We start from the raw sequence: 27662 nt of genomic DNA, 5'->3' as shown, positions 1-27662 counted from the left end.
TGAGTGTATTTCTTCACTTGCCTTGTGCAAGTCGAGGTGCCATCTTTCTGATCACCTCCTGTACTCATTCTATTACTCATATAATAAAATGGCTTAGCATTTCTCTTTGCATTTCTCGAGTATCTGCCTATATTTCATGCTTATATAATTATATGTTACACCACTGTTATTTTTATCATTTTGAGTTTCCCAGTTATTATATTATTTGTGCGTATTTGGTTGGAGTTTACTGGGGTGTTGGGGAAAATCTCTGAAACGGGATATTACAATGGGTTTCATGCTCAAGTTGATTTGTCTAGGTCAAGCATGTTCTTCATGCTTCTAGGGCTTATTGAGTCAAAGAAGAATATTTGACATGTATTATAGTTTCATTTGGACTCTTTGTAAGAAAAGATAATTTTTGTTTCTAAGTCAAGAAGAGTCATTTTATCCTTCAAGACCTAGTCGGCCCTGCCAGGGAAAGTCGGCTTAGGAAAAGCCTATTCGACCCCTTGAGAAGAGTATATATAGAAGAGACTTGGACTCATTTGGGGAGATCATCAAGAAGTTCGATCTGCACCAAGACAAGAAGAGATTCAAGATCAAAAGACAAGAAGAAGACTTGAAAATCTGACCTTTTCTGCTCACACGTGGGAAAAACTAGGGTTTTTGTGAAAGTTGCAGGGCCAAGAATTGCAGACCTGAAGTAGAGGGCCAAAACTTTGACTAATGCAAAATTTGAAGAGTTTGACTTTCGTTGACTTTGGGGAACTTTGACTTGTTTGGAAGAGTTCTTGTTGGAGGGCTGACTTGGTGCTTGGAAGAAGTTTGGTCTTGGTCTTTGGGTCTTGGAGGTCTCACTTTGACTTGATTCTATAAGAAAAGAAAATTTATTTCTAAGTTTTACCCTTGCAGGGGTTTTCCCCTGGCTTGGAGCCTATATCTTGTGTTCATTGTCTTTTATGATTTTCATGATTTAATAATCTTGATTTTGATGAAAAGAATTTAATAAAGAATAATAAGAAGCCAACATAAGTTCACAAGCAGTTATCAAGGTAAGAAAAAAAAATTTAGTTGCTGCCCTATTGAATTCTCCAACAAGCACTTACCTGTGTTCCAATAGAAATTATTTCATAAGGAGCACCCTGTGGAATCCATGCAGATAGGTCCTCTGGCTGCATATGGTTATAAAGTTAACAAGAATATTTTAGAATCCAGGTCATCAACTAATTTACAGATCACAACATGAAACCCATCAATTCACAAATTTCACAAAATACTAATTTTAAAATTAATCTACATCCAACCAAAAAGAACTTCAAAAGAGATTCAAAGTCTACAAAAAATAACCCACTTAAAATAACTTTGCAGTTACCACCCGACCATTCTCATTTAATGAAGTTTTCTTTCAACATTCATAAGATTATTCCCATTTCTTTTTGCATGTCCTAATCATCTAGATAGCCATTAATTGTCAAATTACATCTCCAATGATTCATTAGATTTGAAAAGAGGAAAATTTAGCAACCAATTTAAAAATGAAAGTAAAAGGCAATACCCAAATCAAATAGATTACATCTAAAATAAACTTGGATTTATGCATACTTGTCATTTCACAGTGCAGAGAATAGGGCTTCTGGAGAATATTCATTTCACATACAAATAAGTAACATTTAACAACCGAGTTATTCAATTTCTAAAGCCATCACAGTATATTTCCTGCTACAATTACCTCTACTTGTTGGTTTTGCAAAGAGACTAAGTTGCACTAAAGAATTCAAGAAGACAGAGGCTAAACATACCGGACTGGAATTCCCAACATTCCAGGTTCCTATGAAAGCACGTATCCTTTGCTCTGGCTCAGCCATTCCTACTACAATATGCATTCGAATCTGACACCCCATTAGTCAGCTTAGTCTGTAACCATTTAACAACAGTTTCCAGAGAGAACAGAATATTTTTATTTACAGGAGATCGTAAAATAAAACTTTTCAGGACTAACAACTTTAAAGGCACCCGTATCACTTAATACACAGACTGTAGAGTGCCTTAATGAGTCATGTTACCAAAGGGCATTTCCACAATCATACCTTCCCTGCAAGCTTTTTCTTCAGGTCTTTAGAATAAAGGTCATACCACTGGGGCTCCAGCTCAATTTCACCAGTACCTGAAGACAAAACAATGTAATAATATGAATTCAATCAGCGCATCTTCTCATAGATTGCTATGTTAAATGCAATTTGCAGCCTCGTCCTTCCTATTTCCCAATACGTAGTAATCCTTCACAACCTATATTATAAAAACCATCCATTAACATTCAAAATGTTAAAATGTAAGCACTGGCTTGTTTTGTTTTTCAGTTCCTCAAGCTGCTCATTGGGCAGAGTAGAACCCACAATAATCATCATCACCCCACCTTGCTCCAGGAGATCTTTGACATGCATATTTTTACAGGATCCAATGTAATCATCCAATCCAAAAAGGCCCTTGCCATGCACTTTAATTGATATTTCTGCACTCTGAAAACAATATAAATTTGTACTATCTGTTATGGTCATTTAATGAGTACTATTCAAAAGGACTTCCAATAACATCTTAAAATTGCTATTGCAATACAATACCAGGACCAGCTGATTCATCTGCTCAAGTCTTCACATACCTGCAGATCTCTGACTTCAAAGGTGAAATTTTGGTTCACTTTCAATGCTCCATCTTGGTCCATGATGTTCATTATCTGCAATTTTCTTTCCCGATCAGACAAATTCATTCAATCACTAATTAGATTTGAAGGTTTAACATCCTCTTTCAAATCAAACTTTCCATCTTAAACAACTAGAGGAATATCAATCAATGAATGTCACTTTTCTATTGAACTTGGAGCTGTAAACTTCAATCTTCTTGCACCCTCAGATACTTTTTAATAAACATTGAGGTTTGCCCCTTCCTGTAATAAATTTATACTAAGATAAATCAGTGCTACCTTATTTATAATTTTCAGTTAATATTGGTAAGTATCAATTTATTTTATTAATATTACACATTCATACACACATATACACACAAAAATCTTCCCCCACCTAGGCCAAATAGCACCTCACTTCTCTATGTGCAACTTAATTGAGGTTGAATTAGTGGAGCTTCTAAAATGGATATCTTAAATATTATTTAGAGTTTATGTAAATATTACTAATTAGAAACTATGGATTTTAAGGTATAAACAATTTACATTAATATTATATGGTTACTTTGGGGAATTGTTTTATCAAAACAGCTTCTAACCAGCAGGGAAGCTTATATCAATTGGAAGGTCTATTTACAGTACATCTTTTAACAATTAATTTTTCTATGGTGCAAGTGATTGTGTTCATATCTTAGCATACTCTCACTCGGGTACTTCGTGTCATGCCTTGTGTGCACTCTTTGGCCTGTGGTTATCTATGTGATCGTTGTGATGTCCTTAATATTACAGGCCTTACTATTACAATGGGATACAATGAAAAAGAATCCTATATTTATGTGGAAGCATCCTATAGTATCAGTACTGGTGACCCCAAGGAAACATTCTTTTATAATTGATAATCCATGTTGGCTTTAAATTGTGCATTATTGCAATGCTGTATTGAACATAAAATCCTGTCTTTGAATACGGTGTGCACTGGAGGATTATGGGGACTTGGGAATCAATGATCTGATGTGCTTGCCTGCCCTAAATGAGTAAAAACACAACAGGAGATATTGGATCTATTGAACAACTGTGGAAGAAACTCATGGCAGTAAAGAAGTTTGACAATATACACCTCATCAGAACCTCGGCTAATTCTTGCCCAATTATTTCAGGTTTTAATCTTTGGAAAGTAAGGAACAAGGCATGGGCAGTGGCAACCAGACTCCTTCCTAAAGGGAGAAGCAGAAATTTGACAAAGGCCTCTGTTAGAAAGGATAGGTTGACTCGCATTTCCACCAAGAACTTTACCAAGATATCTACAAATCTATCCATTTCAACTAACACTGATACCAGTTCCTTGCAAAATAGGTATGGTGGAACTATGGCTCTCAATAAAAAATGTCCTCATCTGAAGGCCAGGCCACAATTCTTTTGTTTTGAGAGAGATAATGAGGCCTTGGAAACAACAAGGGCCTTCTCTATGCCCTCTCTATGGAACAAACGAAGATACTTTCTTTCAGATTTTGGTGCTATCTTTGATCTAGACATAGCTATCTTGGACAGGGACACATCCTGACATTCCAGGGACTTGGAGAAACCTAGGAAATATCCCCATTCTGCTGGGGACTTCCTCAGGGACTCAGGGACTTGCTGGCCATTCCCAAAATGTTCCAGGGTGTGGGAAGATTTCAGCGATGTTCTGAACAGAATTTCGGGGTGTTCTAGGCATGTATCTACAGTTTTGACAATGGGCATTGATGATTGGGTTTGGGTTTCTAGTGATTTAACTATTGTCTTTTCAGCAATAACATTACAACAAGCAAAGCCTCCATGTCAAGAAACAAAGAATGCAACATTTCAAAGGGTGGATCCTTGCAGTTATTGCTTTTGTTCTTCTAATTTCTGGGATCATCTTAGCTTTTACATATTGTACATGCCACATGGGTTTCCAGGAGTCATTCAAGTCCAGTTCTTCCACCATCCCATCTCAAGCATTGTGCAAACAATCAAATAGTAGTGATCGGTTTGGGTACTAAATGTTTAAAGAAATTCCCATTCAATCACCTTCTTAATCTGAAATATGAATCTTATCTCTTTACAAAACCAAAGTGTTCTATAGTGGTTTTCAACACAGCTGTAAAAATCTGTAGAACCTATTGAGAAGAGAATGCCTTTCAAGCTTTAACATAACCATCATTAACAAGAAATATGAGAAAGAAAAACTGTTACAGAGACAGTTATTTCTCTATAGGGCCTCCATGGACCTTTTTGCAAATTGAAAATAGTTGCACTTAAGTTGGCTGAAGCTAATCTACATTTTGCTCATGACTAGGGACCAATAATGGAATGTTGCTTAACCCTTTTTTAAATTGCCTGAGCTTTTCCAGAACTCACAAGTCTAAGTGTTGTGCATAATACTATATAGTATAGCCTATTATTGTTAAATTTGACAACTAGGGCCACACATCACTTTGGACAGCTCTCATGAGGCAGCTGATATTTTTCTTGGATTCCTCTTTCTGAGAGGTGTAGAATTGATCTAAAGATCATCCCATTCTAACATGTACAAATGAAGTTATGAATTTATTTTGATTATGGACAAATTGTCAAGGTCAGCCAACCATCAAATTAGCCTCCTCCAGCCTTCAACGTTGCATATAAATACAAGGTGCCTCCTCATTTTGGCATCTCATCTCATTCATCTTTCTCTCTCTCATCTTGATTGGGTACGGATTTCTGGGCCTCTCTCTCTCCACACGTGCGAAAGGAAGACTATCTTTTCTAACTACCACATTGACCAGATTTGGCTGAAATTTTAGGAGGCTGACTTTGACCAGCGTTGACCCTGTTTGACTTCGGTTTTGTGCGGGAGACTTCTGTTTGGGTAGGCCGCTGTTCTAGGCACAAAAACCGAGGCAGTTTGACCCCTGCGTTGACCAGCGTTGACACTGTTTTACTTCGGTTTTGTGAGGGAGACTTCTATTTGGGTGGGCCGTTGTTCTGGGCACAAAAACCGAGGCAGTTTGACCCATGCGTTGACTGCCCTAATTCAGGTTGCTGCATTGAATTTTGTTGACCATATTTGACTGGTTATTTTTAGACTCTTTTGGGCTGCATTATCTTGCTGTTGGAGGCCAAGTTGACCAAGGTTGACCAAGCTGTTTTGGAGGTCAATTTCAGCGCTGTTGACCAACGTTGACTTTCTAGTTAGGGCTTTATGTTTTTTCTATTTTGATTGATCAGTTTGGGCAAGTGAATATTGTATATTGTACTCTCTCTCTCTGCTGAACTTTTGAAGAATTATAAGAAGAATTGATCAAGGGTTTCCCCACATTGGGGTTTGTCCCTGGCTAGTGCCATATCTTGTGTCCTCTTGTGTTGGCTTGTCTTCTACTATTATTCTTTATGTTCTATCTGCATTTTACTATCATGTTGATGTGATTGCTATACTGGATATGATATTGGGCTAATAAAGAAAATTGAAATAAAATTGCTCTAAGCATAGAACATACCATTGTTATCCTAAAATTAACATGGTATCGGAGCTGGGGTGAAGACAAAGCCCAAGCAAGAGTGAGAATAACAACCACTAAGAGGAGCAATCGCTGATCAAAGACAAGATCCAATGGCTTCCACATCCTACTTCAAGTCTGATGATAAGCTTCATGATAAGTATGATTATCATGCATGGAAGATGTCTCCTGATTTGACATTAGAAGAGCAAGATGTGATGGATTGTGTGTAGGGAAAGATTTCACAACCTCCTTCTAATGCACTGGCTACTGCTAAGACCAAGTACAAGAAGGGGGAAGTCAAAGCCAAGAAGATCATCAGGGATTCTATTCATAAGCACTTAGTTGCTTACATCTCCGGTTTGAATACATCAAAGGAGATATATGACAGGTTGGTTGGCATGTTCAAATCTAGCAATGCAAATCAAATTCTTTTCCTCAAGAACAAGATTAAGGATATAAAGAAGGGAAAAGGTGAAGATATTCAATCCTACTTCATGAGGATTACCGAGATCAAAAATGATCTTCTTTCAATTGGTGAAGCTATTACTGACAGGGAGCTCACTCTCATTGCCCTTGGAGGTCTCCATCCCGAATGGCATGTGTTCAACACTACTATTCTCAACAACGACAAAATTCCAGGTTTTGAAGAATTGTTGACTAGAGGTTCTCAAGAAGAAACAAGGATGATGGAATTGGAGATGCCTTTGAATAGGAATAATCCTACCGCATTCTCTGCTCATGGCAAGAGGAAGAACAATGCACAAAGAAGCAAAGTCAAGGAAGATCAAGATTCAAAAATGGAAGGAAGGGAAGATGTTTCATTTGCAACAAGTTTGGTCACTGTGCTAGGGAGTGTCCTAATAGAAGGGATACACCTCATGATGATGACAACCACAACAACAACAATTTCAGGGGCAACAACAACAATCAAAGGAATGGCAGGTTCAACAACAAAGGGAAAAGGAATGCTTCCGCTACTCAACTTGGAAATGATCGAGCTTCTAAAAGAACAAGAAACTCCAGGTATGATGAGTCTAATGTTGTAATTTCTACGCAAAAGGAATTTTATCTTATATCTGCCCTCTCTATTGCCTCTCCTCCAGATACTTTGGGAAATGGGTTGATTGATAGTGGTGCCTCAAGGCACTTCACCAGGTACAAGGAAGCTCTTTCAAATCTGATAGAGAAGGATACAAATTTCGAAATTATCCTTGGAGACAATGCCACCTATCCCGTGAAGGGAGTTGGGAATGCTACTCTTCAATTGAATCAAGGTAAAACCATTCATCTTCAAGAAGTACTATATGTACCTGATCTAAAGAAGAATCTAGTGTCTATCTCGGCGAAGACAAAGGATTCAAGGTGGCATTCATCGATGGAAAGGTACGTGTGTGGAATAAAAATTTCAAAGATGCATTTACACTTGGCTTCAGGGTTGATAGCCTATATCAAGTTGGAGGAAGCCCATTGGGAGCTATGTCTTGCAACACATCACTTCAATCCAAATTATGGCACCAGAGGTTTGCTCATCTACATCATAAGGCTCTACCCGATGTGAGGAAGATGGTGACAGGTATGCCCGAATTTAAAGTAGAACATGAAGGTGTTTGTCAGACGTGTTCCAAAGGAAAACATACAAGGGGACCATTCCCCTCAAGTGATAGCAAGACTACTGACATATTGCAATCGATTCATTATGATCTATTTGGTGCAATTCCTATGAACTCATTGGGAGGATATTTATATTATGCTATCTTCATGGATGACTTCTCTCGCAAAACTTGGATATATTTCTTAAAGAAGAAGGACGAAGTATTCTCATGGTTCTGTTCTTTCACAGCTTTGGTCGAAAATCAAACCGAGAAGAAGATCAAAATATTGAGGACCGATAGTGGAACTGAATACGAATCAAATGAGTTCAAAGATTATTGTAGAGAAGTTGGCATTAAGAGGGAGACTACTACCGCATATACTCCTGAGAAAATGGTGTTGCTGAAAGGAAGAATCGTTCTATCGTAGAAGTCACTCATGCCATGCTTCATGGTCAAAGCCTTCCGAAGTTCTTATGGGCCGAAGCTGCAAACACCGTCGTGTATGTTCAAAATAGATGCCCTCATCAAGCATTGGACTCCAAAACTCCCGAAGAAGTTTTCACCGGTAAGAAACCTGATGTTTCTCACTTTACAATTTTTGGTAGTCCCGTATATTTTCATGTGCCGAAAGAAAAGAGAAGCAAATTTGATGCTTCTGGGAAGAAATGAACATTTGTGGGCTACAGTGAAACTTCTAAGGCATATAGAATCTATGTGCCTGGTCAAAGAGAAGTGGAGTTAAGTCATGATGTCACCTTCGATGAGAATGTTGCCCTAAGGAAGATTGGAAACCTTCCTATTCCAAGGAAGGACAAAGAAGCAAATGCAGGAAATCAGGGAGATTCACAGGATGAGCCGATGCCCGATGTTGAAGAACCGATGGATCCCATTAATCCTCCTCCTCATGAGCCCTCCTCCAAAAGGAGACCCTCATGGCTAAGGGAAACTCTCGAAGATGCCAAGAGACATGTTGCACCGAGGGAGACATTTCGTGAAAGCAAGAAGCCTAATAAGTACCAAGGGTACTTAACTGCTATGAGCACCATTATTCAGTTTGAACCTTGCTCATTCGAAGAAGCTGTGGAGCAACAAGTATGAAAGGATGCTATGAACGAAGAGTACCAGTCAATTGTGAAGAATGATGTCTAGGATGTGGTCCCTAGACCCCAGGACAAATTTGTTGTCACTTTTAAATGGCTCTACAAGATCAAGCATGGGGTTGATGGAAGTGCTGATAAGTTTAAGGCCAGATTTGTTGCTCGAGGCTTCTCTCAAAAGGAAGGTGTAGATTATGATGAGATATTTGCACCCGTTGCTCGTTACACCACCATCCGTTCGATTATAGCCCTTGTTGCCTCGCAAGGATGGAATCTACACTAAATGGATGTCAAGACTGCCTTCTTGCATGGTTCACTTAAAGAGGAAGTCTATGTGGAACAACCTGAGGGGTTTGAAGTTCAAGATCATCAGAAACATGTATGCAGTTTGAAAAAAGCCCTCTATGGGTTGAAGCAAGCACCCCAGGCTTGGTATGAGAGGATCGATAACTATCTGATGAAGCTGGAACTTACAAGAAGTGAAGCTGATCTGAACCTTTCCTTTAAGGTTGAGAATGATAGACCTCTCATCTTGGTACTCTATGTGGACGATCTCTTTCTGACAGATGCAAACACTCTTATTCATCAATGTAAGAGGGAGTTAGCTTCTGGATTCGAGGTGAAGGGCCTAGGGTTGATGCATTACTTCCTAGGGTTGGAGGTCTTGCAAAAGTCAGGTGAGATTTTCCTTTCTCAAGGAAAATATATTATGAAGATACTTGAAAGGTTTGGGATGGTAGACTGCAAGTCTGTGACTACTCTGATGGAACTTAACTTCAAGAAGTTATGTGGAAGTGTTGCTGGGCCCAATTTGGGAAATCCTTCTAAGTATCGTCAACTCGTGGGGGCCCCGATGTTCTTGGTGAACTCCCTTCCGAACATATGTTTTGCAGTGAACACATTGAGCAAGTTTATGGTCGAGCCTCATCACATACATTGGATTGCTACCAAGAATCTCTTGAGATATTTTCGGGGCATAATCACTTATGGACTAAGATACACTGTCGAGAATGTGAGGCTCCATGGTTACTCTGATGCAGACTGGGCTGGCATTGTGGTGGACCATAAAAGCACATCTGGATGTTGCTTCTCTCTAGGTTTTACGTCGATATCATGGATGAGCAGGATGCAGAAGTCGGTTGCCTTGAGCACCACTGATGTTGAATACATTGCTGCTAGTTTGGCCTCCTGTGAAGCTATTTGGTTGAGGAAGCTTTTTAGGGAGCTGTTTGGACATGTGTTGGATACCATTGTAATATTCTGCGACAACCAGAGTGGAATTCGCCTTTCAGAGAATCCTGTGTTTCATGACCGCTCCAAGCATATTGATATCAAGTACCACTTTATCCAGGACATGGTACAACGGGGAGCAATAAGGCTCCAACACATTGGGACTGATGATCAGGTCACCGATATTCTTACGAAGCCCCTGGGAAAGGTCAAATTCTTGACCTTCCGTGAACGACTTGGAGTCGTCGAGAGACCCTCTTTTGAGGGTCCCGTATGAGATGGATGTTGAGCTCTAGGAGCTCAAGGGGTTTTGGGGTACTTCTTGGAGCGATGAGCGACCATAGGGTGAGTGGTTCACCTTCCTCTATTGGTGTGCAATGTACAGGGTGAGTGGTTCACCTTCACCTATGATACCCCATGGTGGCATATGCATAGGATGAGTGGTCACCTTCTCCTATGGCATATGAGCAGGATGAGTGGTTCACCTTCTCCTGCCAGCACATCCTACCCATGCAGTCTGGGAATCATTGGAAGTACCTCTCATCTGGCCAATAAGTAGTGAAATGAGGATAGGGACCATAGTACTACCGATGGATGCATCGTGTACTGCCGTACTCCCTATGTTAGGATGTTGATATTGATCTGGGATCAATGGAAACCGACTATGGGCCAATTAAGAGTTGATATGACACTCTGTTGTTGGAGACTAACTTTGGGCTAGTGGAGAATGGTATGATACATTCTCGATCATTTCTTCTTTCTTCATGGTTCAGCAGAGCAAAGCAGTGATAGGGATGGTACAAATTGTCAGACATTTTGGCAAGTGATGTTCTCCCTAGTTGAGAGGGAGTGTTAAATTTGGCAACTAGGGCCAAACATCACTTTGGACAACTCTTATGAGGCAAGTGATATTTTTCTTGGATTCCTCTTTCCGAGAGGTGTAGGATTGATCTAAAGATCATCCCATTTTGACATGTACAAATGAAGTTATAAATTTATTTTGATTATGGACAAATTTTCAAGGTCAGCCAGCCATCAAATTAGCCTCCTCCAACGTTCAACATTGCATATAAATACAAGGTGCCTCCTCCTCATTTTGGCATCTCATCTCATTCATCTTTCTCTCTCTCATCTTGATTGGGTACGGATTTCTGGGCCTCTCTCTCTCCACACGAGCGAAAGGAAGACTGTCTTTTCTAGCTGCTGCGTTGACCAAATTTGGCCAAAATTTCAGGAGGCCAAAATTTCAAGAGGCTAACTTTGACTAGCGTTGACCCTGTTTGACTTCAGTTTTGTGAGGGAGACTTCTGTTTGGGCAGGCCACTGTTTTGGGCACAAAAACCAAGGTAGTTTGACCCCTGTGTTGACTGCCCTAATTCAGGTTGCTGCAATGACTTTTGTTGACCAGACTTGACTGGTTATTTTTGGACTGTTTTGGGCTGCATTATCTTGTTGTTGGAGGCCGAGTTGACCAAGGTTGACCGAGCTGGTTTGGAGGTCAATTTCAGCCCTGTTGACCAGTGTTGACTTTCTGGTTAGGGCTTTCTGTTTCTGCTGTTTTGACTGATCAGTTTGGGCAAGTGAATATTGTAAATTGTACTCTCTGCTGAACTTTTGAAGAATTATAAGAAGAATTGATCAAGGGTTTCCCTACATTAGGGTTTGTCCCTCGCTGGTGCCATATCTTGTGTCCTCTTGTGTTGGCTTGTCTTCTACTGTTATTGTTTATGTTGTATCTGCATTTTACTATCATGTTGATGTGACTGCTATACTAGATATGGTATTGGGCTAATAAAGAAAATTGAAGTAAAATTGCTCTATGCATAGAACATACCATTGTTATCCTAAAATTAACAATTATTCTTACAAGCATCTACAAAATCTAGCTGTCACAGGGACCTATCCCCCTATCCCTGTTGTTCCCCATCCTAAAAACTAATGCAACATAGAGACATTGTCATTATTACTACTGATATTTAATATTTAACATCCAAAATCTAATGTTTCTTCCTATTGTATCCTCTTTTGCCTTTTTCCCCTGTTCACTTGAACTGAAATTTGGTAGTCATATTGCCTTTAAAGTTTAGATTTTAAACTCTTAGTTTGCATCTACCTTGTCTTTTGTTTCATTTTAAGATCATGTCTATACTTCTTGTTGTATTGTGCCATTTTCTATACACATTCACTACTATTCCTATAGTTGCCATTTTACCCCTCATATTGTGTTAGAGGTGTTGACCACTGGAGTTGCACCTGATGATTATATGAAGACTCTATGCCCAAGGATGTACCAAAGGACACTTGTACCATCAGATATCATCGGATTACCAGAGTTTTTAAACTCTACTTCTTCTTCTTATCATTTTCTTCTTCATCCTTAGATTCCGCAACCCTACGGGGATATTGTATAAATGTCACTAGCATGATAAATAAATCCATGTAACAGGCCTCAGGTGTTGGGACTCGATCAGCAAGCAAGTACGCCTTGGAGTGTTTTTTTTACTTGGTTAATTATTCCTGCCTTTTAGCGGCGAATAATTTTCTAGGTATTTTCACTCACTGCATTACCCCAAAGCCGAGGTGACGGTTTGAAGGTTGAGCCCCTAACGCATCTTAGTGTATAGAGTCAATTTATATTATCATGCTAGGTCATCTCTGAAATTTCATGGAATTTGACTAGGTCTAAGCAGAATTTTTTAATAATTAAAAATTTCCCACAAAACGAGATTTTTTAATTATTTTCTATGCAATGATGTAAATAAGTAGCCTTGGAAAATGTCTGGGGCGTGTGACTACTCGAAATTCATCCTCAGGGACCCAGTGTTATCCTAGGACTCACTTTGAGGGTCAAAAAACGACTTATAGTCCCTCAAAAGCCGATTTTTCTAATGTTAGTGGCAAAAATGAGGAAAAAATTCAAAAACATGAATAATTGGAAAAAAAAAAAAAAAAAAAATTAAATTTTCAAATAAGTCAAATTTGGACATGGCAGATTCAATGAAAATCAAAGGTGATGTGGCAACCATGTGGGCCCACCACATAAAGTACAAGTCAAAGTCAAAATGCCAAGTACCAAGTCAAGGGAAATCAACAAAGGTCCAATGTTGAGTTCATGAAATGCTACGAATTGCTGAAGACTTAAATTAAATTCAATTTGGGTATGTTAAAGTCTAATGATAAAGTAAGTGAGTAGGGAATGGACCCACCTCACTACACATGGTTATTGAAGGAAATAGGCACATGTTGAAAGAAAAATCCACGCTATAGCAAGAGAAAAGCAGCGTATGGTTACAAAGATTGGGTTAATATTTCATGGAGAATATTATGGAGATATGTCTCCACAAAATACCTACCATATTACACTTGTACGCAGGCTCTTTTCCTCGGCATCTATGCACAACAACTCTCATCTACACGTATAATAGTTATAACAGCTTCTACGCATGGCAAATTGGGTTTGGTTTGCCGTGGTGTCATGACAACAGGGATTTGTGACATATTTGATGAGGATTTCATGCAATTTGCTCCTCATTTCACCCACCATTCATCACACATGGCAGCAGCTAAGAGGAAATTCGAATTTGGCACATGAGAGAAGAAGAAAACACTGTCCACTTGCCAGAAATCAATTTTTACACTTGGCATTGGAGGTCCATTCAACAAATTCGAATTTATCTTTGGGATTGTCACCTCATGCCACTTGTTTGATCACTTCTACATTGGGATTTTCTCCCAGGTTCTTATAAATGTAACCCAACTCTCATTGTTGAGCATGGTTTTTGAAGCTTGTGCTTATTGTTACCATGCCAAAATTGTTATTGAGCTAAATAAAGTGAAAGTCTTTGGGGTTACTAGCTTCTCTTGTGGTGCATTCTTTGGTTGATGAAGTATACCTGTTTCATTTGATGTTGTTATTCATTTGATTTTACATTGCTATCTAGTTCGTTTTTTGTGCATTTGCCCAAGGGCACTATTGTCTAGGGAGGGGAGATTTGTAGCTATCTCAAATCTCCTTTGAGCTTGGTATATTTTGTGCTCTTGTTGTACCTTGTTATTTTCAGTTGAATGACAAGCTCAACTTGGCCTCTATATGGCAAGTCCTTTTTGCACTAACAATTGGTTTGCAGGCATTTGTGTGTTCAAAGGATAGGTTGCCAAGTCTATTGGAGTGTGAGGACTTCTTCAGTTGGAATAGTCACCTCCAAGGATATCAAAGATCCACAAGTTGTTCAAGCCAACAATCTCATAAGACATCAAGATATTTATTTAAAAGGGGATTTCATGAGCCCTTTGCTTCTTTTCCATCTCTAAAAAATCATATATTTTATTCTCTCATTTGTGCACATATTGATTTTATCTAGCATTTGAGGCTAAGTTGTTGGATTTAAATCCTAACTCTCACTCACTAAATCAACTCTTTCAAGTTGATTTTAGTGAGGGAATTTGTAATATAAAGTGTATTTTATACTTGCATTGGGTTTCTAACTCTTTTCTTCTCATGCATGTAATTTCCTCTCACATATTTCAGCGCTATTTCTTTTGCATGCTAACTCTTTTGCTTGCTTGCCTATAGGTGTTCATGGAGGCAATTCAAGTTTGAAGAAAGGGAGCTGAAACATAAGCTAAGGAACTCTTTTCCATTTGGAACCTCAAGTCCAAGTACCTCCTTCTTATCATTTCACCTCTTCTTCTAAAGCCTCATCCTTTTGAGGAATTGTAACCATTATTCACCTTAAATATTTATGCCTTTACTTTGTAACGTCTCACAAGTAAATCTTTAAAATCGTACACTTGTAACTTTGGGAAAGAGTAAGTTTAAAATGCATATTGCAAGTTCTTCCCAAACCCCTCATTTCTATAAGAGGGCTTCATTTTCTAATAACATAAAATTTCTGTTTTGAGGGAGCTTGGGGTTTTTCCCATGGCATCCCCCTTCCTCATTTGAAGAGGGAATTTTTATGGTTTGATTGATTTTTTTGCTTCTAGTTTTCCCAACTTCTAAACACTTAATTTCATGTTTAAGAATTAACTCATTCCAATCCATGTGCAATTTTTCCAAATTTTAAATCTCTCACATGCATAAGCTTCAACTTATAAATTTTGAGTAAAATTTATCTTATGTGCAAACATTCAACATTGTGGCAAGTTTTGATTATTCCTTCAACTACATGCTTCACTTTTTTAATTATACACATTCGTAATTTTTGAAGCAAATTAATTGGAACAATCGTAACTTCAATACAATCTACTTCATTTGTTTATTTTTCCATGCAGCACATATGAGTTCATTTACATGTTAAATTCTCAAAGTTTTACAAGCTATCTCAATTTCCATTTATGAAGCATTTGCATGTAAGTATATTTTAATTGGGAAATTAACACAATCTGCACTCTCATCTTGGCATTTTAGTATAGGAAAGCTTCCAAGCCAGACTTCCAAGTCTCACTAAAATTAACCTCCAAGCATAAGCTTGGTTGATAAAAAGTATAGGGAAAAAAGGCTTTTTTGGAAAGTTCTTCCATCTGGTACGAAGTAAGGTAAAAATGTTGTGACCCTACAATTATGAAGGTCGCTTGTCCCCTTGTAGGAACAAATACAAACGTTGGCTCGTAAGACTCAGAGGACGGGTATCGTTAATGACACCTTTGTGCTCTCTCCCCCTCTTTCTTACAATCACTCCAATTTTTACCCTTTGTTAAGAGCTCAAGTGGAGGACTTCTCACTTAAATAAGACATTTTAGATTAAAAAATAACCAAGACTAATTGCATTCAAATCTAGTATATGTGCATCTCATGCTAATACATCTTATGATTTCACTTGCAATTGTCCATTTTACTTGTCATTATTGAATATTTTATGTTGACAAGCATTGTTTCATTTTCCTTTTGCAAGTAGAACACTAATTGATTTCTTTTTACAAGATATCTCTATATGCTTTGATTTAGGCATTGATTATATTTTGAAAGCATTTTATATCTTGTATTGATTATCGTGCTAACATCTTTGTTTCCATTTCAAGATTGCTTTGTTTTCATTGCTAGAAACATATTACTTTTGTTTTGAGCAAATGTATCTTTCATTCCTGTTGACCAATTTATCTAAAGGCACTGGTTTTATGGTTTTATTATGTTAATGATTTTTATTGCTCATAATTCTTAAAAGTATTCCATTTTCACTTTAACATCTCTCCTAGAACCTCACATTTCTTTATTATATTAATGATTTTTATTGCTCATAATTCTTAAAAGTAATCCATTTTCACTTTAACATCTCTCCTAGAACCTCACATTTCTTTTAACTTAGTTTTACATTCAGGGACCACCACCCATATCTAACCTAGGAGATAGCTTAAACAGAGAGAGAAGGGATTTAGTGTGACAACCCTTCTCTTAGTTCTCTGCCACCAACCACATCTTGTGGGGTTGAAGGATTTTCTCATTGACTTGTAGGTAGGTGTAGGCAGCAGGAGCAACAAGAGGTAACCATGTGATTCTCATTACATGTTAGAGATTTTTGCACATGTACCACCCTTTCAATGCCATAATGTTCTATTTCACAGTTGATTGTGAGCACTTCAAATTTGTCTTCTAGAGCACATTTTTCAGAGATCTTGGTGCGTAATCATCTCCTTTGCACAATGGATATGCCCACCTTGATGGTTTCTTGATGATGACAACATGGTTAGGTTGATTCGGCACAATGATGCCAATGTTGTACACATGATAATCTATTGATGATTAAGCTTATTAGGCTTGATTTATTGTAGATTGTCATATCTTTATTTCCTTGAGCATGTTTGGCATTAATGTCTCATGTATTTGTTGTGACTATGGTGAGCACCGATCTAGTAAATTATGGATCATAACACTCTAAATTGTTGTTATTTGTCTTGTTGTGCCAAGATAGACAATAGTCATCCTTTAGATAAGTGTTGTCACTTTTGGGTTGAGTCATACTACTAGAGGCCTAGGAAGGTTAATGAGTCCATATCCCAAATCATACCTAACATTTTTCGTCTTCTCCATTAGTCTATACACATATCTTGTTATCCCCCTCATGGTTGGTTTATCATATGTCATAGCAAGGTTCATGCTTCACAGTCCCATACGAAAAGCCTCATCTCAAGAGCTATAAGCTTGAATTTAATGCAACCAAAAGAAAAACTTAAAAGCCAAATAAGAAAGGTTGAGCTATGCCACCTCACTATGAGTCCAATGCCCACAGTCCCATGCTTAACAATACATATCTAAAGAAAAGGGGACAAATAGAATGAAGGAGAAGACAAGAAAAGGGGTAGTGAAAAATAGTGTTGAGAAATGGTTACTCAATGCAAAAGCACACCCTCATCTTTAAAGGCGCTCATGTGGATGATATCTTTAACAAAACTTGTGTGGCTATGCAAGTTAGCTAATGAAGTTACTCACCTTAGTCAAATCATCCATCATAATGTATACACTTTAGTTAGATTTCTAGGAACTACTTCTCGTCTTAGGAGCTATCACATGTAATAGAGGTTGATGTTGTCCCCACCATAGTTAAACTTAGAAAATTCTCTATGTTCAATGAGTTATTGTGAAGTTTAAGGAAGACACTTAATGTTTATTCACCTAGTGGATATTTATTTAAGACATGACCCATCATTTATGTTGCATTGAGAATTGTGTACTTGCCTCAACATATGTGTACCTACATTGGGACCTGTGCACCTACAACTAGATATATGACTCCCTTAAGAGTTGTGATTTCCTTGGACATTGTGAAGCATGCATTGGGTGCCATTATAGGATGCACCCCCCTGTATACCACACGTGCTACATCATCACTCATTTTGAGGGGTCCACTTGCACTTTTGGACCATTTGACGGGAGACCACAGGTACCTACTTTCCACTCATTTAGAATCTTTTTGGGAGGACATTGAATGATTTAAAGTGGCCCACCTTGGGAGGTGCCTAACTCACACATGTGGGCTTTTTGAGCCTTGCTTGGAGCATTTGACGGTAGTCCTCTTATTCTTGTTAGATCCACACGTGAGGATCTCATGGAGCATTTTTGTCGACATATTGTATTATTTTGTTGAGATCAACCTCCCTAGATGAGGGAATCTATTGTATTTTAACCATTTCAATCTTAGTTTTGATGAAGACATCAATTTGAAGAGATTTTAACAAATATTCTGAGAGCGGCTACCTTTTGGAGCAACTATGTCTTGACAAAGTGCACAAAATTGCACCAAATCAATGCCATATGTAGTCATAATAGAAATTTGGGAAAACTGTGACATGGATATGGTGCTTCTACAATGTACCATGGGAAGATCATTGCTGACTTTTTTACCACTCATTGGACACATTTCTAGGAGAGTGTCCACTTTATATAAGCATCTATTCTCTTGTATTGTACATGTGGCATTAGTCCACTATATTTTATTGTTGTTGACTAGATCACTACGGTTTGTTAGAGGATATTAATTTTTTAAGCATATATTTAAGATTTGTTAGAGATGTAATGTTATTTTAATGTAGAAGTTGTTGAGCTCCCCATCCATAAATAAGAGTAAGAGTCTCCTCATTTGTAAACTAGTTGGATGTTATTGGAATAAAGCTCGTTTCAACTTGTCTCTTCTCTAAGGTTTTGTGGTGATAGATGATCAACCTTTCATGAGATGTCGCAAATGATTCTTGGAGCATACTAGTAAAATTTTATCACAGATTCAGACTTGTCAAAAGCTACTTGGGCTCCATAGAAGGGTAGCATCCCTATGTTGGAGAGGTAAGTTATCTCTTGTTTATTTACTTGAAGTGTCAAGTCTTTTCCCTATTATTCCATGTGAAGAAAAGCAACACTCATTCCCTTATCAAGTAAAGGCACTACCTTGTAATTTTGGTGGTGGTACACCCCACTATTCCAATTTCCAATACTTGTAGTAAAACCTTTGCTAGATCTATGACTTGTAGGATCTTGTTTTGATAGCCCCACTTGCCCTTTATATATTTTGTATAATCGCCCATCAAGGTGCATTTTGACCCCATTGTGCAAACCAATCAAGGAACTAGTCTTTTCCCTTCTCAACCAACCCAAAAAATCCAAATCCATCTCTCCTTTTACTTGTTTTGTTTATTTTTGCAATATGTAATTTAGCTTTTGACAATCACCATATAAATCTGATTGCATTTGAGCCATAAAAACATTAAAAAATACATTTCAATCTTGCCTCTCAATTTCTCAAGCAAATCATTGGAAATTCTATAAAAACCTTAGGACATTGTTATAACATGATTTGCCACTATTGCTTGCTATGACATGACTTCATCATTCCCCAACTTTTGCAGACATTCCTCCTCCTAGGAACTCTTCAAAAAACAAGTTTTGAGTTCACATACACTACTCTTGTTAAGATATAAAGCATCCATAGGCTACTCCTCTTCAAGCAAAGCACATACATATGCTTGTTTCCCTTGAGCAACTAGTGTATATCTAGAGTTCGCACTAAGAGAATAAAATGTGCACATAATAACACATTTTTAGGCAGGTTTACAGGTTTTACCAAGGGTTCACCTCCTATAGCCCGCTCCCAATGCCTTAAACTAACTTTTAGGAGTACTTAATCAAGCCTATGGTGGAGCAAGAGGAGAGGCACCCTTGTGCTGGCGAATTGAAATCCATTCTACAACTCTGAAATTTTCCAAAGTTTTAAAGTTTTCTCTTCCAATAAAAACTCTTTTTTCTTTATCAACCATGTTACCACAAAATCTAACAACCTAGTACAAAGCCTCACTAGGCCCTCTAGCTCTATGAAAACAATGAGAACAATCACCACTGCCACCTTATTCATTGTTCTCCTATTGTTTTGTGGTTGGATATTATCCCAGCAAGGGAGGCTTCCCCAATAGACATCAAAGATTAAGTAACCCAAAGGATCCCAGGCTAAATACCCTTCCAGGAATATGTTAATTAGACACCCAAAAATGTATTCAATCAAGTAGAGCTCTGAGTGAAGATGAGGTAGCGGGTTCAAAGAACCTATGGCCAATTCTAAAGGGCTGAGATCAATCTAGAAGATGCTCAAATAAATTCCAAACACATGTTGCCATTTTTTTTAATAAGGAGAATCAGTAGACCTATCACTTGTCACCAAGGAGGTCGGGGGTTGAGTCAAAGGGACTATCGCGATACTCCTAAGCCTAATGCAATTTCCCACAAGCACGCTAGGCAAGTTAACGAGTTTTCAACCTGGGCAGGGCCCCAATATTGGTCAACAAATGCTTTTTAGTGTAGGACATCCATCGATTGGCCTAGCCTGATGGGATCAAACACATGCTACCATTAATTAAACAATTACTATTATAAATTAGGGTTTGAGATAAAATTTATGACAACGGCAACAAACATAGACTTAATGATGATAAACAATAAAATATCATAGGTTATTAAATAAGAAAACAAGAGAGGCTAAAACAAAATTTGCAATGGATGAAATTCACAAAACAACTAGGAAACCCTAGGCGTCATCCCTAGAATTATGGTTAAAAATGCATAAACATGATATTTTTCCTTTTCAATGAATAAATGCAAACCCTAACCGTAGGTATATGACATTTAAGGTGTTTTTATACTTTTTAGTGCAGATTTTGCCAAACCCTAACCCTACTTACCATTAAAAAGAATAAGAAAAGATAAAATTACAAAAGATTGTCACACAAAGACTAGTTCCTTCAATTAATTGGGTATATGGAGTTAAAAGGATGAGGTCTAAGGTGGAAGACCTTGAATGGAGAGAGAAAGAGAGGAAAACCTCTCAATCTAACCCTAGTGACTTTCACAAAGAGGAGATTTAAGGTCATGAATGCTATTATAAGTTTCCTTTATGGATACTTGGTGACAAATCTTGCATATGGAGATTTTAAAGCCAATAAAGATACAACATATCATGAAGACTTCATAAAATTTTAATTCTGCAACATTAGCAAAATGGAAGAAAAATACTCACAAAAAATTAGCACCATTCACCAAAGCATCACTACATCAATCCAAAGAAAGTCTATCTATACAATTTTATCTTCCCTGAAAATTTGTTTTCTAGTGATCCACTGCATCCAAGAGAGAGAAAAGAACTCATGTGCACTCCTTACAAGAGAGAAAAATGAGTGTGTGAATGATTCTTCTAAGTTCGACTTTCCTTTATTTATATGAGGGAAACTAAGTTGAATTAGGGTAAAATACATTAAAATCCCTACAATAATAATTTTAAGTGTTTACAAGTTAAGTAGGTCACAAGCCGACCTAAAAGATAGATCCCATTATGATAAAACACAAAAATTAGCCTAGACAACTGCAAATGGTTTTGCTCCTGGTTAGCGCTGATGACACACTACTTCAACACCTTTTCCCTCCACCAAAAAACTGCTGCGACCTTGCTTCTGCTCCTGAATATTGCCCTTAAGAAGAGTTTCCAGCCCTTTCTAGGCCTCATGGCACCCTTCTCCTGCAATACTTCAGGTTCAATCCTCTTCTAGCACAAGGTACACGTCGTGGCCTACTTGTTTTCTACTCTAAACAACCTTCGCACCTCTTGTAACAAACCAAACACCTGCACTGTACAAAACATACCTTCCCATACAAAACCACACCATAAAAAAACCCTAAAAACACTCTCCTATCATGCGGCCTCCTCTTGCAATAGCTCAGACCTATAATGAGACACAAACAACCCTAAAACAACTCCTCTCTCCCACGCCTATGTCCTCTGCCCATGCGGCTGCCTCAAAGATGAGATTTGATGCACTTGGATGTTTGTCTTAGCCTTACACTCACCTCATATTTATATTTAAAGATGAGGGTTTCATGTGGTGTCAACAACTTTAATTTGAGCACTCAAAATACACAAGTTGACCTGCCCTTCTGTCCCAAATCAACCTACAGCCACATACATTAACTTCAAAAATTAATTTCTCCACATAGACAACTCATATTTCGATGATTTTCAATGCGTCTGGTTCGTCTCGACATCCTCTATCATCTACATCCATCACATGTCCAAACCCCTCGTGGTTTCACACCCACATGCTTGGGTGCAAACCCCACACCTTAGGTTCCAAGCCCACAAAGTCCTTTTGTGGCACTCCAACCTCCAAACCCTAGGGCTTGGAGTACCTCCCAAGCTACCAAAAATCAACACTCCCTCTTAGCGAGGGAGGTACTTCAAAGACTAGGAAGTAGCTCGTCATCATCATCATCACTACTCGCAACACTTGCCGAACTCCTAGAGCCCATAACTACAACAATCCCTAAAGTATGGACTATGCCTCTCTCGGAAGTGTCACTATCACTAGAAGCCTCCTGCTTCTTCTTTTCCTGGAATGTCTTCCACTCTCTCCATGATTCCTTCTTGCCAGTCGTAGAAGCACCCTTTCTCCCCACTGACCACGTGCTCTTCTTGGGCTGCAAAGTCTCCCTCTGAACCTACAAACTCCCTCTAAAACTCAGCTTGCTCTGAGCCTCTAGAACCTAGACCGTCTTCTATGGAACTTATACCTGCTCCTCTGAAGCCTGCACCTGCACTTGCTTCTCTGGAACCTGTACCTTGTCCTCTTGCTTCTTCTTCTCATGACCCATAGGCTTGCCTGTCAGCTTGTATAGACCACACTCTCTAACTCCAATCACCACACCTGCGGAGCTAGAGCCTCTGGGCATGAGTCTCGCCTTCCCACTCTGGAACAAGTCCTCAAACCCCTTATTCTTGATCGTTGAGACAGATATCACGCTATATTTGAGTCTTGGTACAAACAGTACATCCTGGACTCGCATCCACTGTCCTCACTCCATCCTAAATGGCACAACTCCTAATCCTCGGATCTCTTTCTGACTCTTGTCACCAAACACCATATGCATCTTCTAGCCCCACTCAACTAGAGTCTCGAATACCTCCTATGACCCTATCATACGCTTCGATGCTCCACTATCCACTTACCATGCCGCCTCGTCAATGGTACCCTGCGAGAAATGAGAGATCAAGTCCACCTTCTCCAACCTCCTGGTGAGATCATCTATCTCGGCAGAAGTGGCAACACCGGTGACTTGCTTCCCTTTCTTCTTCTCGTCATCCCCCTGCTAGTGCACAAAATATACATTAGATAAAATGACAGTAAATCTACAATAAATAAAATGACAGTAAATCTACTAGTGCACAAAATATACACAAATTTTACAAATTATGTACAATGATCCCATCTTCGTTATATTAATCCAACTGAATAATACAACAGTTTAGGGCTCTCCTACTAGGGATAATGGCCCTCAAACATCCACAAGTACAAGAATACAAAATACAAACTAATAAGACGGTCTAGCTGATGTAGTCGACGATCACAGCTTCTTTATCATATCTTGTGCACTTGCAGGTCCTTCGCTCCCAATTTGTAGCACCTGCCTCTATCAATGCTCCAAGTCTATATGGTCACTAAATCTCGGTTATCCAATTTGCTCTCTCGTTGATCATTTGTCCATCAAGGCATCAACACATTGAGACTCATGTTGAGTTGTTCATAACTCTGTTTGTGAACAACTCACAATTGCCCATTGTTGCTCCTCAGCTACTCAGGGTCTTCTTCCCACTATAGTCTTCTTCCGCTGCTCCAATGAAGACTAACATAGGGCAGGAGGGTTGCCACCTATCACTATCAAATGTCGATTTTCCAATGATGAATATGGGCTCCAATAATCTACTCCTCTGGCTAGCGAAACCTTGAGCTCTAATCTTCCTCCTCTAATAGCCTCCTTAGTCCATCAAGGAGTTACTTAGGCTACCAAAACATCACCCAACTCACAGTTGTCCAAAGTACTTTTTGCCCACTACTCTAGGGCTACTATTGGACACCTACTTGTTGCCCTCCACCAACCACAAGATGTCCAATTCCAACTATCCTAACTACGACTCCATCCCTAGCATCAAAATAACCTCACAATCAAAAATACATACCTTTGTTTTAGGTTTGTCCAACTGCAATCAATTATGGTCCTGGTTAGCGCTGATGACATTGCTTCAACTACTTTTCCCTCCACCAAAACCACCTCAACTGATGCGACCTTGCTTCTGCTCCTAAATGTTTCCCTTAAGAAGAGTTTCCATCCCTTTCTAGGCCTCACGACACCCTTCTCCTGCAATACTTCAGGTTCGGTCCTCTTCCAGCACACGGTACAGGGTGTGGCCTACTTGCATGCTACTCCAAACAAACTTCATGCCTCCTGTAACAAACCAGACCCTTGCATTGTACAAAAAAGACCTTCCCATACAAAACCACACCATAAAACAACCCTAAAAGCAATCTCCTGTCATGCGGCCTCCTCCTGCTATATCTCAGACCTATAGTAAGATACAAATAACCTTAAAACAACTCCTCTCTCCCACACCTATGACCTCTGCTAATGCGGCTTCCTCAGAGATGTATTGAATGAGATTTGATGCACTTGGATGTGTGTTTTAGCCTCACACTCACCTCATATTTATATCTAAACATGAGGGTTTCATGTGGTGTCAACAACTTTAATTTGGGCACTCAAAATACAAAAGCCGACTTGCTCTTTTGTCCCAAATTAACCTACAGACACATACATTAACTTCAAAAATTAATTTCTCCACATAGACAACTTGGATTTCGATGATTTTCAATGTGTTTGGTTCGTCTCAACATCCTCTATCATCTCTACCCATCACATGTCCAAAACTTCTCATGGTTTCACACTGATATGAAATTGATTGGATGTGAGGCTTAGAGAGCCTCACCTCTTAGCAGGATCTTCCAACAACTCGACTCAAAAACAAGTGAATCAAACACAATCACACAAGATAAGATAAAAGACTCTAACATTCACTTGTATTATCATGAAGCTTGATAGCCTTTTAAAGAGATTTATAAATACATATTTAGAACTTCCTCCTTTGTTGTCATCTGCCAAACAGGAAAAGCTAAATATATTATTTTAGATATTGACTTTCTTGATATAAGTTTCTTGGGACTAGATGTTTCTTTCCTCATTAGATGTTACCATTATGAGCCAAGCAGCTTGACTGCCAAATTCCTCCCATTTTAGATGGAAAGCATCCCTTGCTTTTTGCCTCCCGGTTTAAGTGTGAAGCCATGGATGAAATCATTTTTGGATGTTGCTTGAATTGATGTGATGTGATGTTGATTGTTGATGAAGTAGCAGGTGCCTACATAGCTTGGGGTGGGAGGGCACGTCTCCAAATGACCCCAAGCTGAATGCTGCGATGTTGACTATTGATAAAGTAACAGGTTCCTACATAGGTTGGGGTGGGAGGGCACATCTCCAAATGAACCCGAACCGAATGTTGCTATGTTGATTGTTGATGAAGCAGCGAGTGCCTACATAACTTGGGGTGGGAGGGCACGTCTCAAAACGAACCCAAGCCAGATGATGCTATGTTGAATGTGAAGCAGGTGCCTGCTAAAGCGAGGTGGGAGGGCACATTTCCAAAAGGAACCCGCTATGAATGATGCTCTTGATATAAAAACTCATGGATTCTAGGTGGGGTACATAACCAGGGCACACCAGAGATATACCAATTGATCTTTACATGTGTTGCAAAATTTTAACAAAAGTGGCCATGGGTATTGTAGATGGTGTGATGAGGCAGAGGAATTGAGACTAAAACTGGGTGAAAGGAAGAAGAATATGTAGGGAAAGAATATGGGTGAGAGGCAAAGAAAAGGAGGAAGAAAAAGGTGAAAAGAATGATGTCTCATTGAGTTATTATCATCACCAAGTATCTAGGACCAGTGCCTAGCTATTGGGAAGATTGCAGTCAAAATGATCAAGATTCAGGAAACTTCGCTCTCCAAGGAGGCCTAAAGAAGCAACTTTGCTCTATATGGATGCAGCTACATGGCAACTTTAGACTCTTAAACTTCTATGGCAATTATCATGGAATTTCAAGGATCCACATGCAAACAGTCCTCTAGAAACATTCATTCATTCTTTGTCCAATGAGTAACACATGCAAAAATCTTCAATAGTTTCATTGATTCCACTAATTCGCATTAATTAGGGCACATTATTTCACCATAAGAAAATAATTCCATGTATTAGACATTCATTAAAACAAAAATATAGCATTATGTTGCACTTACGAGACAAAGAAGAGTATATCCATCCACAATCTTGCCAAAAGGAATATCCAAGAGAGAGCGAAATCTTTCTACAGATCAAAATGCATTTATTCATCCAAATCATTCCACAAATTGCAAGCGAAAACCTCTAATGAGAGGGCTGAAAATCCCAAGTGTCATGATCAAATAAAAATGGGGTCTCTTTAATTTATATGAGCCTCTCATAAGTTCGAATGGTCTAATTAGCCTAATTAAGCCCCTATTAATAGTTGAATGTGTAAATAGCAACCCTCTTGGTGACAAGCCCACCAAATAGCCCAAATGTGTAAAATAAGCCTTTCTAATGAGGCCAAAATGATAAAATAATTGAGCAAAGGGCTGTTGGAAAGCTGAGATGAGTCCTCAATGTGCCATGATGAAGAAGAGGGCTCCAAAAATAGTGATCAAGGGGGTGGCCCCTTGATTTCTAAGCAAAACATCCTATGGTGCTCCAAGTGGTTGTGGGGCACAATCAATGGTCTCATGGGTCTCCAATGGCTCAATAACGAGTCGATGCCCCATTAATAAGGGCTAGAAGATGATGCATGCCCTCTTATGTCTCTCCGGATGAGAAAAAACCCCATTTGGACCCTGGATCAGCTGCCAAGTGTTGGGTGCAAGTGTGTGGTCGGCTGGGCAACATGGTCCAAGTACATCATCGTCTCTGTATGGCTGGGGCATGAACAAGCAACATGAAGTGTTGCAGAAGCCCATGCTATGGCGATCAATGCTCTGCTGTGTGGAGGCCCATGGCTTTCAATGCTCACCCTACAAGTATTATTATGATCCTCTAGAGGGCTTGGATCCCGTATAGGGAGGCCAAGTCTATATAAGATCCAATGTGTCTCCTCACCTTCCAATACAACCAATCATTAGTGAAATTGAGTAAATAAGCTTGCTAATGAGGGGCAAAAGTGGACACTTCATAGTGGCATGCCCTTCCAAATGGGCTTTAGAAAGTACAGGTGTCACCTTGCTTGACAAGTGAGGTTAATAAAGGACTCTATTAGGTGGTTTCAACCTCTAAGGGAGTGACAGGTTCATGGTACATCCATCAATGGTAGGTGGCATGTGAGATAGTGATGGAACAGAATGGGGCAATAAGGAAGGCTCCAAGCCACATGCCGTGGTACAAGGTAGTTATAATGAGGGAAGCCCACACATTGGGTGTATAGATGTAGGAGGGGGGCAATCACAGTACATGAATTACCCCGACCTTTGTTTTTCCACCCTTCTTCATATGCATTTTTATTTTATTGACTTTTCTTTCTTTCACTGCTCGGGGCTCTAAGGGATGAGAGCATGATGTGTATGATGAAGTAGTGATTACACCCTTAAGGTTGGGCAGTTCATCGCCTACTAGGGATTGGGACAATCATGGGTTCCTTAAAGATGCAGGGGGCACTCATAGGGGCCC

At 39.0% G+C, this 27662-nt stretch overlaps 1 protein-coding gene across 5 annotated transcripts in view; it reads right to left on the bottom strand.

Annotated features, from left to right (window-relative positions):
• The window catches only part of LOC149168803 (uncharacterized), a 298803-nt gene that overhangs the window by 183778 nt on the left and 87363 nt on the right, over positions 1–27662 (bottom strand). For all 5 annotated transcript variants that reach the window (XM_089428420.1, XM_089428423.1, XM_089428425.1 and 2 more), the window contains 5 exons: positions 2639–2713; positions 2396–2498; positions 2070–2146; positions 1782–1871; positions 1089–1154 (listed from right to left, as the gene is read on the bottom strand). In XM_089428420.1, the coding sequence (XP_089284546.1) occupies positions 1089–1154; positions 1782–1871; positions 2070–2146; positions 2396–2498; positions 2639–2713 (411 nt within the window). The remainder of the gene's footprint in view (positions 1–1088; positions 1155–1781; positions 1872–2069; positions 2147–2395; positions 2499–2638; positions 2714–27662) is intronic.

This window comes from Pinus tabuliformis, chromosome 4_2 (assembly GCF_031772625.1).
Source record: "Pinus tabuliformis cultivar Carrire ecotype Pingquan chromosome 4_2, CPIR1, whole genome shotgun sequence".
NCBI classification, from domain to species: domain Eukaryota; kingdom Viridiplantae; phylum Streptophyta; class Pinopsida; order Pinales; family Pinaceae; genus Pinus; species Pinus tabuliformis.
This window is presented reverse-complemented; position numbering and strand designations above follow the sequence as displayed.